Source organism: Monopterus albus, unplaced genomic scaffold (assembly GCF_001952655.1).
Source record: "Monopterus albus unplaced genomic scaffold, M_albus_1.0 scaffold277.1, whole genome shotgun sequence".
Classification (NCBI taxonomy): Eukaryota; Metazoa; Chordata; class Actinopteri; order Synbranchiformes; family Synbranchidae; genus Monopterus; species Monopterus albus.
This window is the reverse complement of record NW_018128157.1, coordinates 962,145-974,889: the sequence shown is the minus strand read 5'-3', so window position 1 is coordinate 974,889 and position 12,745 is coordinate 962,145. Positions and strand designations below refer to the sequence as shown.

The 12,745-nt window shown below is 41.0% G+C and overlaps 1 protein-coding gene across 4 annotated transcripts in view; it reads right to left on the bottom strand.

Moving 5' to 3' along the window:
* eml4 (EMAP like 4) overlaps positions 1 to 12,745 on the bottom strand; it is a 33,524-nt gene extending 20,779 nt beyond the window's left edge. For 3 of the 4 annotated variants that reach the window (XM_020622271.1, XM_020622273.1, XM_020622274.1), the window contains exons 1-2: positions 12,690 to 12,739; positions 6,875 to 7,060 (exon numbers count right to left, since the gene is read on the bottom strand). In XM_020622271.1, coding sequence (XP_020477927.1) covers positions 6,875 to 7,060; positions 12,690 to 12,714 — 211 coding nt within the window. In that variant the 5' untranslated portion in view covers positions 12,715 to 12,739. Of the gene's footprint in view, positions 1 to 6,874; positions 7,080 to 12,689 lie in introns of all 4 variants that reach the window. The other variant, XM_020622272.1, reaches the window with a different exon arrangement.

Below are 12,745 nucleotides of genomic sequence, written 5' to 3'. Positions count from 1 at the left end.
GAGCCTCACAAGCCGAAGAACACCATCCCAACCGTGAACCACGGGGGAGGCAGCATCATCTTGCGGGGGGGCTTTGCTGCAGGACGGACTGGGGCACCTCACTAGATAGATGGCACCATGAGGAAGGAAGATGATGTGGATATGTTGAAGCAACATCTCAAGACATCAGCCAGGAAGTTGAAGCTTGGTCCCAGTGGTTCTTCCAGCTGGACAGTGACCCCAGGCAGACTTCCAATGCTGCTGCAACATGGCTTCAGGACACAAAGTCCAGGCACTGGAGTGGCCACCACATCCAGTAGAAACTTTGTGGGCAGAACTGGAAAAGCATGTGCGAGCAGGGAGGCCTCCAAAGCTGACCCAGTTCCACCAGTTCTGCCAGGAGGAACAGGCTGAAACTCCAGCAACTGATTGTGAGAAGCCTGTGGGAGGTGTCTCGACATGTCTGACCCAGGTTAACCAGTTTCAAGGCAACGCCACCAAATGCTGACCGAGGGTATGTAAACATCTGACCCACTAGGAATGAGATGACAGAAATAAATCTTGTATCAAACGAGCAATCCATCGGAATTACAACTGCCACAACAGACCTTTCACATGCTGGAGGATATATTGGACCTGGAAGCATTCATAGACCAATACTACATTCACTGCAGTATGGATACCACCAATACAAACCAACAAGATACGCCAAAACCAAGCAAACGGAAAAAGACCTCCTCTACGGATACAAGCAATCTACAGACGACAGACATTGAGGCCAGTGTTCTTGCATCCATCAATAAGAAACTCGATTTACTGGTCACACTTCACAAGGAAATAAAAGAACTTCGGTCAAGCCTTGAATTCGCCCACAACTACATTGAAAGGTTAGAGCAGTCAAACAACTCTCTCCAAGCATCCGTCAAAACCCTCAGCGAAAAAATGGACTTCGTTACGGAAGAAAACAAAACAATGAAAGAAACGATACTGGACATTCAAACCAGAAACATGCGCGATAACCTGATTTTCACCGGCATTCCAGGACAATCACCCAACAACCCCAAAACACTGATTAAGGACTTTATGAAAAACCAACTAAAAATTCCACCGGATACTGTTAATAAGATCACCTTTCACCATGTACACCGCCTTGGTCCACGTTCCAACAAAACATCCCGGCCAACAATAGCAAAACTGGAACACTACAAGCACAAAGAACTGATTAAAAGTAAAGGAAAGGAACTGAGAGGCACAAACTTTGGACTGAATGATCAATTCCCACGTGAAATAAACGAACGACGGAAAATCCTCTACTCCATCATGAAACAACACAGGCGGAACAACAAACGGGCAAATATCACTGTGGACAAATTATACATTGAAGGACAGCTCTATCGCGACTCGAACATTACTCCGTGGCTTTTCTGATCTTCTACAGACTACCTACCAACCAGTGACTGCTACACTATATGTTAAATAATTCTCCCCCTTTTCATCACTCTGGTCTCTCACATCCACACACAGAGCAACCCCTATCCCACAGGGACTGCTACAACTATCTCTTCTTTGTTATTCTGTTTGTGTTTTTGTTTTAATCACACCATGTTGAAATGTATACTTGTCTACATTTTTTGTACTGCTATGCTCACACTAACACACACATATATACGTACATGCATCAACCCTAGATCCCGTTAAACAGCTTTTTTTGTTTGTTTTCTTTTTTTGTTGTTGTTTTTTGTGTCCATTTATTTATTTATTTCCCCCCCTTCTCCCTCCTTCCCACGTCTTCCCTCCTTTCATCTTACGAACAGATATCTATAACAAACAATCATTCAGTCACTTAAAATAGTGTCATGGAATGTGCGTAGATTCAGGACCCAGGTTAAGAGGATTAAAATCATTAACCATCTGATAAAATTAAATGCTGATATATGCTTTTTACAAGAAACCCACCTAACAAATCCAGAATCACAAAACCTTAAATGCAAACAATTTAACCAAATATTTTCATCAACATATAGGCAAAGAGGCGTCTCAATTTTAATTAATAAAAATATCACATTAATTCACATTTAATACATCTATCACTGATCCAGAAGGCAGATTTATAATTAAGGTATCCATTAACCAGACAACATATACACTTGCGAACATATACGACCCCAATAATGATGATTCATCCTTTTTTTCATATTTTTTTCTCATCTTTATGCAACTCATCAGGTTATGTTCCACAGGCTTTTAAAGTTGCTGTAATTAAACCTCTACTCAAAAAGCCTACTCTTGAGCCAGGTGTCCTTGCTTATTATAGGCCAATATCCAATCTCCCGTTTAATCTAGCCACAGGGGTTTCAAGCCAGTGACTTCTGTGCCCATCCCAAGCCCGGATAAATAGAGAGCATTGTGGGCATCTGACGTAAAACGTGCCAAATTCAACATGCGAATCATCAGTGTGAATTTCATACTGGATTAGTTGAGGCCAGGGCTAACAACAATTGCCAGTGGTGCTGTTGACCTACAGGGTGCTTGCAGAAATTGGACTACTGTTAGTAGAATAATCTCACCCTCATTATTATGGGAAACAGGCAAAGCAGTAATTAGAGGGAAAATAATATCATACTCGTCGTACAAAAACAAAAAAACAACAAGAACTGGAAAGCACCTTAGAACAAAAGACAAAAAACAACTCACAGATTTACATTCCCAAAACCCTAGCGAACAAACACAAAATGAATTAAGCTAACGAAAAATGCAACTTGAAAATTATATTAAAAAAGCACCGTTTTTCATTCAACAACTCAAATATGAACACTTTCAGTATAGCAACAAAACAGGTAATTATCTGGCTAATCAATTACAATGCAAAAAGGAAAAAGCATCAATCCCATCCATACTCAATCCTAGAGGTGAAATTGTTCATAATCCACAAGATATCAATAATGTATTCCAAACCTTTTACAGTAAACTTTACTACCCCAATTACAACCCAACTTCATCAGAAATAGACACTTTCTTAGATAGTTTAGAACTGCCAACATTACCCAGAGAACAAGCTGACAAATTAGATGCTCCTCTCACTATCGACGAACTCGATAAAGCACTGAGTTCAATGCCAAATAACAAAGCACCCGGACCTGATGGACTACCAGCTGAATTTTATAAACATTTTTGGCAAATGCTATCACCACTGTTTCTCAACCACTTTCATATGTGGTCCTAAATCAGATACATATCCGATGTTTTGCAATGCGACTTCAGTCTGAACGGCCATGTTGCATTTCATGCGATTTTTATGTCATTGAAATGCGACAGACATCACAATTCTGCGCTGGAGGAGGCGAGGCCATAAGCAATATTTGTGCTCTTCTCCTTCTCCTCCTTGTTCTTAGCATCCGCATGCAGTTTATTTTTATTCTAGCTCCCGACAGAGGCTTTATATGGTAATGTTCAGACATTCACAACATTCACTGGCAAGATTTCTCCTTGGGGAAGCTTACAGTAACCATCACTACTAGATTTAATAACTTTAGGTATTATACACAAGGCAGCATGCTGGAGGCTCTAACTGTAGGCTTTATCTCCAGCATGTGCCCAGTGTGAATATGAACCACATACTATGCTTAAGACCTGCAGTGTGAACGTAGCCTTCATTCTTAATTCAGTCTAGCATTAAAACTAATCTATTACTTTGTTAACAATTTTACTCAACAGTCTCTACTGCTGATACGATGCTGCTGAGTATGGTGAGGGGGCTCCTGGCCTGCCTAGTACAGGTTCCTGTCCTCACTTCTGTAGGCCTCCTCTTTGGCACAACAGAGCTGCTTGAGCTTTGCTTTGCTGTGAACTAGGGCTTGTTGTTATTGTATGTGCAGAAGGTCTTAGTGGGCACATACATGTATCACTTATTAATTCAGACTTAAAAATCATTACCAAAGCCCTAGCTACTAGAATAGAGACAGTCACCCCAATACTAATCCACCCAGACCAAACAGGTTTCATTAAAAACAGGAATGTCTCAGACAACATCCGTAGATTTAATTATTCTTGCACAACAAAAACAAACCAAAACCATAGTTTTATCACTAGATGCAGAGAAAGCATTTAACAAAGTTAACTGGACATTCCTCTTTTGTGCATTACACAGATTTGGGTTTGGAGAGTCATTTATCCATTGGATAAGAACACTGTACACATCACCTAGGGCGACAATAAGTACAAACGGGATCGGGTCGCAAAGTTTCATTTTACAGCAGGGTACCAGACAAGGATGCCCACTCTCACCATCTCTATTCACCATTTTCATCGAACCTCTCGCATCAGCTCTATGACACAACAATATAATTAAAGGAATACAAGATACTTACTCAGAACACAAAATTAATCTTTACGCAGATGATTTATTATTATATTTACAGGATCCCTATAATTCTCTACAGGAAACTACATATTATTAACACATTTTCTAAGATCTCAAACTACACAATAAACTGGAATAAATCCACCATACTACCACTCTCTGAGGATGCCTGGGATTCTGCAGCTCAAGACTCCTCCCTCAAATTCTGCACAGGCAACATTAAATATCTTGGTATTAATATCTCTCCCAGGCTGTCAGAACTTTTTAATCTCAACTACACCCTCCTGCTAAAAAAAAGATAGAAGATGATTTTAAACGTTGGTCCAATCTTTCTCTCTCACTCATTGGTCAAATAGCTACTGTCAAAATGAAAACGCTACCTCAAATTTACAAAGCTTCCCACAACACCCACAGATAAATGGTTTAACTCACTTGATTCTTTAACTTCACAATTTTATTGGAAAAACAAGAAACCCAAAATTTCTCTATCTATACTCCAAAAGAAGAAATCGCTAGGTGGTCTAGAAGCACCAAATTTCCAATATTACTACTTAGCAAATCAGCTACAGTATTTAGTCAAATGGATTCAGAAGGACAGTTACAACAGCGCATGGATAGAATTAGAGCAAAATTACTGTAAAAATAACTTAGATAACTTGGTTGCAGACCTCGCTTTTCTACCAAACTCTACTCAGAAAATGAATCACTGTAAGAACATCACAATCCTCTCAACTCTGACAGCCTGGTGGAAAGTAAACAAAATCACTAAAATCATCACTTGCACCATGTAGATACACTCCAATTTGGCACAACCCTGATTCCCAACTGCATAATAACCTTATCTATTTCCCAACATGGCAACACAAAGGAATCACTCAGTTACATCACCTATTTGAAAACAACCAGTTCATAGAAAACTGAAAAAACCTTAGAAAAAATCAACTGGACTTAGATTTCTAGATCGAAGACATTTCACCTCTCATTCAAGAGGCTTCATCAGTTCTGACTTTCAGCACCAGTCAGTCTCTTGGATGACAGGTGAAACGTCTTTGATCTAGAAATCTAAGTCCAGTTGATTTTTTCTAAGTTTTTTTTCAGTTTACTATGACCTGGATGACTGAGAATCTGCACAGACATGTAACCAGTTCATATCATTTAATACACTGATCCAGAAGTACGGAGTTCAGCTAGAGAACAGTTCCTCCAGTACAATCAGCTAAAATCCATAATTAAATCAAAGATTAGTGTAACCAATAACCCACAACCTTCCCAATTAATTGAAGAAATTGTGAAAATTACATCCTCCAAGAAAATAATATCCAAGCTATATAAACTCATATCAAATACAGACTCAACAATAACAATACCAAAACTCAAATGGGAAAATGATTTAACTCTCTCCCTCAGCTCTGACTTCTGGACAGAAATTTGTAATAACATCTTTTCTATAACCATCAATGTAAATTTACAACTTATACAATACAAGACCATTTATAGTACCCATATTAGAGAAAGTAAAATGTTCAAAATGGGTTTTACCGACACAGACATCTGCTCACAATGCACTCTAGGTTGCACCGACAGTTACTTTCATGCTACTTGGACCTGCCAACCAGTTTATTCCCTCTGGATAGCAGTGACAGAGAAACTCTCCACCATCTTGGGCTGTAGAATCCCTCCTTCTCCATCACTTTGCTTACTTGGTAATATCCTAGAAATCGACCACCTACCAATTAAATATAAAAACCCACTCCTCATTTCTCTAGCTATTGCCAAGAAAACAATATTTCCAAATTTGAAATAAAAAAAATCACTACACATAAACCACTGGACCAACCTTCTGATAGAATACATCACATTAGAGAAAATGACATCAACTCAAGAATAGTTGATTTGCTTTTTATGACACATGGAACCATTTTTAACACATTTCAACTTGAATCAAATACCTGGGGCTGAGGCCATGCACATTCCCACCAACCTCTAAAATGTAACAAGCTGATTTTTTTTATAGTACTGTTATCATCATTATTGTTGTTTTTTTTTATTTACTTCCCCTCCTTTTCCCTTTCTTGCATTTCATAGACTGCATAAGTTGGAAATACCCACACTTCACACACTACAACCTCGTTAAACACTCTATATCCTTCTGTAATGTCATGTAACTGTTGTCTTGTCTCCCATGTTTGGTACTGTTTTGTTAATGTGTTACTTTGTTTCAATAAAAATAAAAAATCTTGTTCTCTACTGTTACTCTGACACTTCTTTAGATGAAGCAGAGACACTAACTGACCTGAGACAGGGAGGCTTTATAGGATTAAATGTCAGAAGTTGTGAAAAACCAAGTTTAAATGTTAAATGGCTGATGTGTATATAAACTTCTCACTTCAACTGTCCATGTAGGAGAGGTTAACTCAAATGGCTGGTGCAGCCCACACCACAAGACTAATGCAGTGGAAACCTTTTTATCCAGCAGCATCAAATGAAGTTTTATGAGACACAACAGATGCCAAGACAATAAAAGGTAAATATTACCTTTTCCTGCATGCTGTTTTTTGGATGCAGTGGCAGCTGAGTCTTCAGAGGCAGCGAGACGACGAAGGATGTCAGCAAGGGCAGCTTTCATTACCATCAGTTCATCTTCCTGCTGCTGAACACGAAGCTCCAGGGCAGAAAGGCGATCGTTCACGTCTGAGACACTTGCTCCGGACATGCTGTCATCTGCAGTTCAAAGGTCAATCTGTTATCAATAAATAAACCATAATATTTGCACTGCTGGGCTGATGATTCGACATCCTGATCATTAATCATCACTGGACAGATGATAACTTGAGTCTTACAAAAATCAGTAATCCATCTCTTTAGTTTTAGTCATAGTAATTTCGAGAAAGGATGATTAGCACCATTCTGTGAACTCCATCACAACAGGTCCATGGTCAGAGTCACCGGTATTAAGAAGAGACACTGCGGCAGAGGCATCTTCAAACTAGATAATATGACAGTTCCCTAACTGAATCTGGCATAAATTAGTGTACAAGGAAAATAAAAGCAAAGTATGCAACCCCGAGGTGACCTGGAAGATAGTCTTAGAGCAGTCGTCTCCCAACCTAGGTACTTGTTGTATTAGAAATGTTTTTAGTGTAGACAGGATGTCTAGCTCAGGTTGTTAAATGCTTACTCATTTTCATGAGTTACTCCAGGTTGTTTATGTTCAAAGATAACTAGATAGAAAGTTGATTACTGGGTGACGTGTTTAATCATAATCGTAATCATAATATCTTCTTATGCTTAGTGTCAGGACATGTCACTGGATGTCCTGTCAGAATGTCTTAGATACACACCACACAATCAACAGACAATCACACATTAATTTTCTTCATGTTTTGACTACCGCTCTGGTCGGCTGCAAAGCTGGCACCAGGAGACATCACGGTTTGACGTTCCTGTGTAGAATGGGATTAGTCCTACAAGTTCCTGGGCTCCACTATCTCCCAGGACCTGAAGTGGACGTCCAACATCAGGACCATCATCAAGAAGACACTCCAGCTCAGGAAGTTCGACCTGCCCCAGGAGCTGCTGATACAGTTCTACAGAGGAATCATCGAGTCTGTTCTCTGCACCTCCATCACTGTCTGGTTTGGCTCAGCAACCAACAGGATAGACTTCAGCAGACAGTCAGGACTGTAGAAAAGGTCATTGGTGTGAGCCTGCCCTCCATGGAGGACCTGTACACCTCACAGGTCAAAAGGAGGGCGGAGAGGATCACTGCAGACCCCTCACACACCAGATACAATCTGTTTGAACTCCTCCCCTCTGGACGGCGTTACAGGTCACTGTGCACCAAGACAACCAGGCACAGGGACAGTTTCTTCCCCCAGGCTGTCGCTCTGATGAACACTTAACCCACGACAGTATGACTGGACAATAACCCTCAGTGAAATACCTGTAAATATACCTCGTACAGATTATACAGATCCGTACAGGTCTCTAGTTTTAAGTTCTCTGTTTTTATCCCTAATTATCTCATTTCAATGAACATTCCCTTGTTGTCTGCATTGTTTACTGTCTGTTTATACTGCTTTTTCTGCATCGTTTGCACTGTTTGTTGGTTAATAATAATCTTTAATACTGCTACTTTGTTATATTACACAGCGTTATGCTCGTTTACTGTTTGCACATTGAGAGCCGATGTACCAGAGTCAAATTCCTTGTGTGTCCATCACACCTGACCAGTAAAGCTGATTCTGATCCGATGCCAGACATGTGGAGGCAAAGTTATCTCCACATTACATCTCTTTTACCTTCAGATCAAGTAAAAACAGGTCTGACAAAGTAAAATTCGACTCAGCATGTCTGAACAGCTGCAGCACATGAAACAACTGATGAGAAGGAGAGTCAGTTACTGGCTACAATATTTGTGCCATCACCAACTGACCTATACCAAGTTCAGACTACATACTGAACTAACTGGAATTTAATGCTTTCCCTTTCAGCACCTCAAACCTGGTGTGTCCACAGCAGTGTGGACAGACCAGATGTCAGCCACCTGCCTATGTGCTCCTAGACCCGATTCCTCTCTGACCTCTGACCGTGCAGCGCCATCAGAACGGTCAGATCAGAATCCATGTGGTTGTTTTAACGTCTCCTCCTCTGCACATACTGCCTGTCGTCATCATTCGGTGTCGGTCCTTCACACACCGGTAACAATAAACATGGAGGAGAGCGACGACGGGGTCAGTGGAGACACCAGGACGTTTATGGAGAAGCTTCTGATCAGGCCAAACTGGGAGGAACATATCGTAACCCAGCAGTCTGGGAGGGAACTGGGCCGTCTGACCGTCACACATATGACCTGGTTGTTATTTGTGTGTGCATGTGGCTCACATTTCAGTTACATCTGTGCATGTGTGGTAGTTTAGGAGCTCAGCGGTGTTCACATCGAAGCCAGGTACATGGCCCTGACACACACGGACGGGAAGCAGCAACACATAAAGTTTGGAATTGAGCATTAAGGCCTAGGATAAGAATGCAGCGTTAACAGGTCAATATACCCTGTTAATGATCAGTTTTCACCACTCCAAAGTTTAACGGTACCCTATTAATCTGATCCTAGTTCAGACCAGATTCGTCCACAGCAACAGGTGACGAGTTAAAGTTTCTCTGTGATTAATGTAATTTGAGTCAGGACTCCCATCCCTGGAAAAACCTGGAGGCTCCTGGAAAGTACACACTTGTAAGTATATGTGTGTTTGTCAGTGTTCAACCTTCTTGTGCATTTCAGTCTGCATTTTTATTGACAGTCTGAAAGCACATTTATTATTATTCAGTTTACTTTGTTTGTGTTCTTCAGATACTTTTGCAGCATTTACTGGACTGTGCACACGTAGCTTAAAAAAACTGGGACATCAAAACCAGTTTTCACCATGAAGGAGAACTGGTTTTACAGAGGTGTTCTACTGCCACCATGAGAAAAGAACTGCTCAATATCTTGTTATAATGAAATACTTTTCTCGTTTTTACAAGATACTTTCACATTAAAAGTATTTTTCGCGTTCTTATGACAGTATATTTTCTCATTTAAACAAAGTACTATATTTTCTTGTTATAAGGACATATTGTGGTAACTTCAATTAAAAAGTAAAATATAAACTAGTTCAAAATTTATGGTCCAAAGAATCAACCATAAATGAAGATTAAAAAAAAAAAAAGATAATGCTGCAGTCCTTTTATGAGATAAAACTATTTATAACTGCAGCAGCTAGAGCTTGTAAACAGGTCACACTCACAGTAGAACATCAGTGTTTTAGTAAACCTCAGCAGGTTTAAATGTCTCTGTTTGGCAGTCGGGTTCTCAGCAGGATGTAAAGTCAGCTGAAGCGGGTATCCCCCAATTCAAAATAAAATGCTGCAACACAGCAGCCCTAAAAGTAGACCAGTACACAGTTATACTAACAAGATTTGTAGATACCTTGATATTCCCATGACATTAGAGACATTTTTCTATTGTGAAATTACAAATGTCATTATATCCCTAGTAAATATTGTGCAAGGCTTTATGTGTCAGATCAGTGACACCAAAGCATTATGTGGAAAGCTGGTAAGGGAGGGCATTGCTGAGATGAATGTACTTAGGAGGAGCACTCCAGCCAGTGCTGTGCACGATGCTTAAGGCTGGATTATGGACTGGGCCAGTGGGGCCATTGCCCCAGGGCCGCAGAAAGACGGAGCACACTCCTTTTGAGGCTCCTGAAGGTCAGAGACATCTTTCATTCTAAAGTGAAGTGAAGTAGTGAAGTACAGTTAACTGCTTCACTACAAGAAGGAATTCAAACAGAAAAAGCTGATTATCACAGGCTCCAAATTCTTGATGACAAGTGTTTAACAAGTGAATGAATATTAACACACTAGGGTTTGAGGGATAGCGCCTCAGAAAACATGGTCAGGAGGACCACAAGGGACAGCGTCATTTTCTGTGCTGTAGTGTGCTGGGGAGGCAGCATTAATAAGAGAGAAGCCTCGTGACTGGACAAGCTGGTGAGGAAAGCTGGCTCTGTAGTGGGTACGGAGCTGGACTCCCTCACATCCAAAGTGGAGAAGAGGACCCTCAGGAGCCGCTGTCCATCCCAGACAGTGTTCATCACCCTCTGCACAGCGCCATCACCAGGCAGAGGAACTTGGAGAAACTCTTCCAGCAGGAGTCTTAGTGGTCTGCTGCCTCTCTCCTGCTCCATGGACAGACCGAAGTTGTTTGTCCCTCGGCCCGTATGACTCCTCAGCGTCTCCCAGTGAGGAGGCCTGGTCCGATTTTTGGACATGTGATGTCACTACTCGGGTGTCTACTACTGGCAGTGTAGACATTTGCTTATATATATATATAAACTTGATATGTTACTTGATATACATTTTTTTCTATACTCATTTTTTTAAATACTTTTTTTTGTAGTTTAGTCTTACATTTTTACGCATTTCTTATTTTAGGTGCTGTGATTTGGGCAATTATTGCTGTGGCTACTGGATGCCAGAATTTCCCTTGGTATCAGTAAAGCATCCAACCATCTACAATCCTGTGGATGTTAAAAATTTCAGGAGTGAGTATCTGTGTTCAACAGCACCACCATGTGGTCAGTTATACAGTTCAGAGACAACAGACTGCAGAACCTGAGACCTGAAGTTTAACAGAGTCGTGGAGAACAAATGTGACCCTGACTCTCCACTAAACCGCACGTGCATGGAATCATGGAGCATGGTCTGAACCTGGTACCAGATCCATCACATCAGTCACAACTGAAACATTAGAGAAAGCACTTTCTCAGATTCAGATTTTAAGCATCTGAAAAATTGTCAGAAAAATGTTGAAAGAACACTGCTTAAAAAAGCACAACTAAAATATAAATATTAAGATAATTATACAAATGTACAAATTAAAGGTTTGATAAATCTGTTTATAAAGAAATGTTTAATGGTGCTGGATCAACACCGACCAAATTACACAAAAAACAGGTTTAAACTTTTAGTTTAAAGGGTCAAAATACCACCTCTTCAAAAGAGAAAACTTCAGAGCTGCTTAAAATGCTATTCGTTAAAGTGTTTAAAAGACCAGCTGCTGAAAATAACATTAAATACAGATAATTTATTTAAAAAGTTTTTTTTTGGGAGGGGGGGGTGAATGTCTCAATCTGCACTTTAAATTCAAAGAGACATGTGAGAGGTTTTATTTTTTACATGGGCTGCTGCTTTCTTCAGTTTCACTGACATCTGTTTATACACTGCAGCCACGGCTCAGACTACTTCCTGACAACACATACACATTGTACTGCTATCTTTGTGAGGACCCTCGTTGTCATAATGCAACCCCTAAGGCCTGTACCCCAACCTAAACCCGATTCTACCCTGAACGTTAAAGCCACTTCTGAACTCTGTTATCTGAAGGTGTGAGGTGTGGACAACACGTCTCACGGTGCAGGCCTACAGGTACAGCTAACCACAGACTAGGTGAATAAACTACTTCCTGACTGTCTTCTGCAGACCAGTCCACAAGCCGTGGTTCGGGGACCTGCAGTCTCAAACATTAAAAATGGGTTCTGGGCGTTAAACACGTCCCCTTGACTTCCTGCTAGTCTCTAACAGACCCATGACTTTGCCTGGGGTCCAGATCTCTGCGGTCTGCTTTACGAGGAGTAGTTGGTTTTGTGACTTAGCAGCCGCCGGAGGGGCGGTGCAGAGTTTTTCAGATTAATACAGCAGTGACACGTGTAAATCCGCCACAGGCGCGTGCGACTCTCACAGTCTCGCCGCTGCACGGACAGGTGACCCGGTGGTGTTAAGGGCGCGAGCGGCGGGCGGCACTCACCTAGACTGCCTGTGAATCCGTCCATTTTCCCGGAGAGAAGCGGGAGTCCGGGCCGG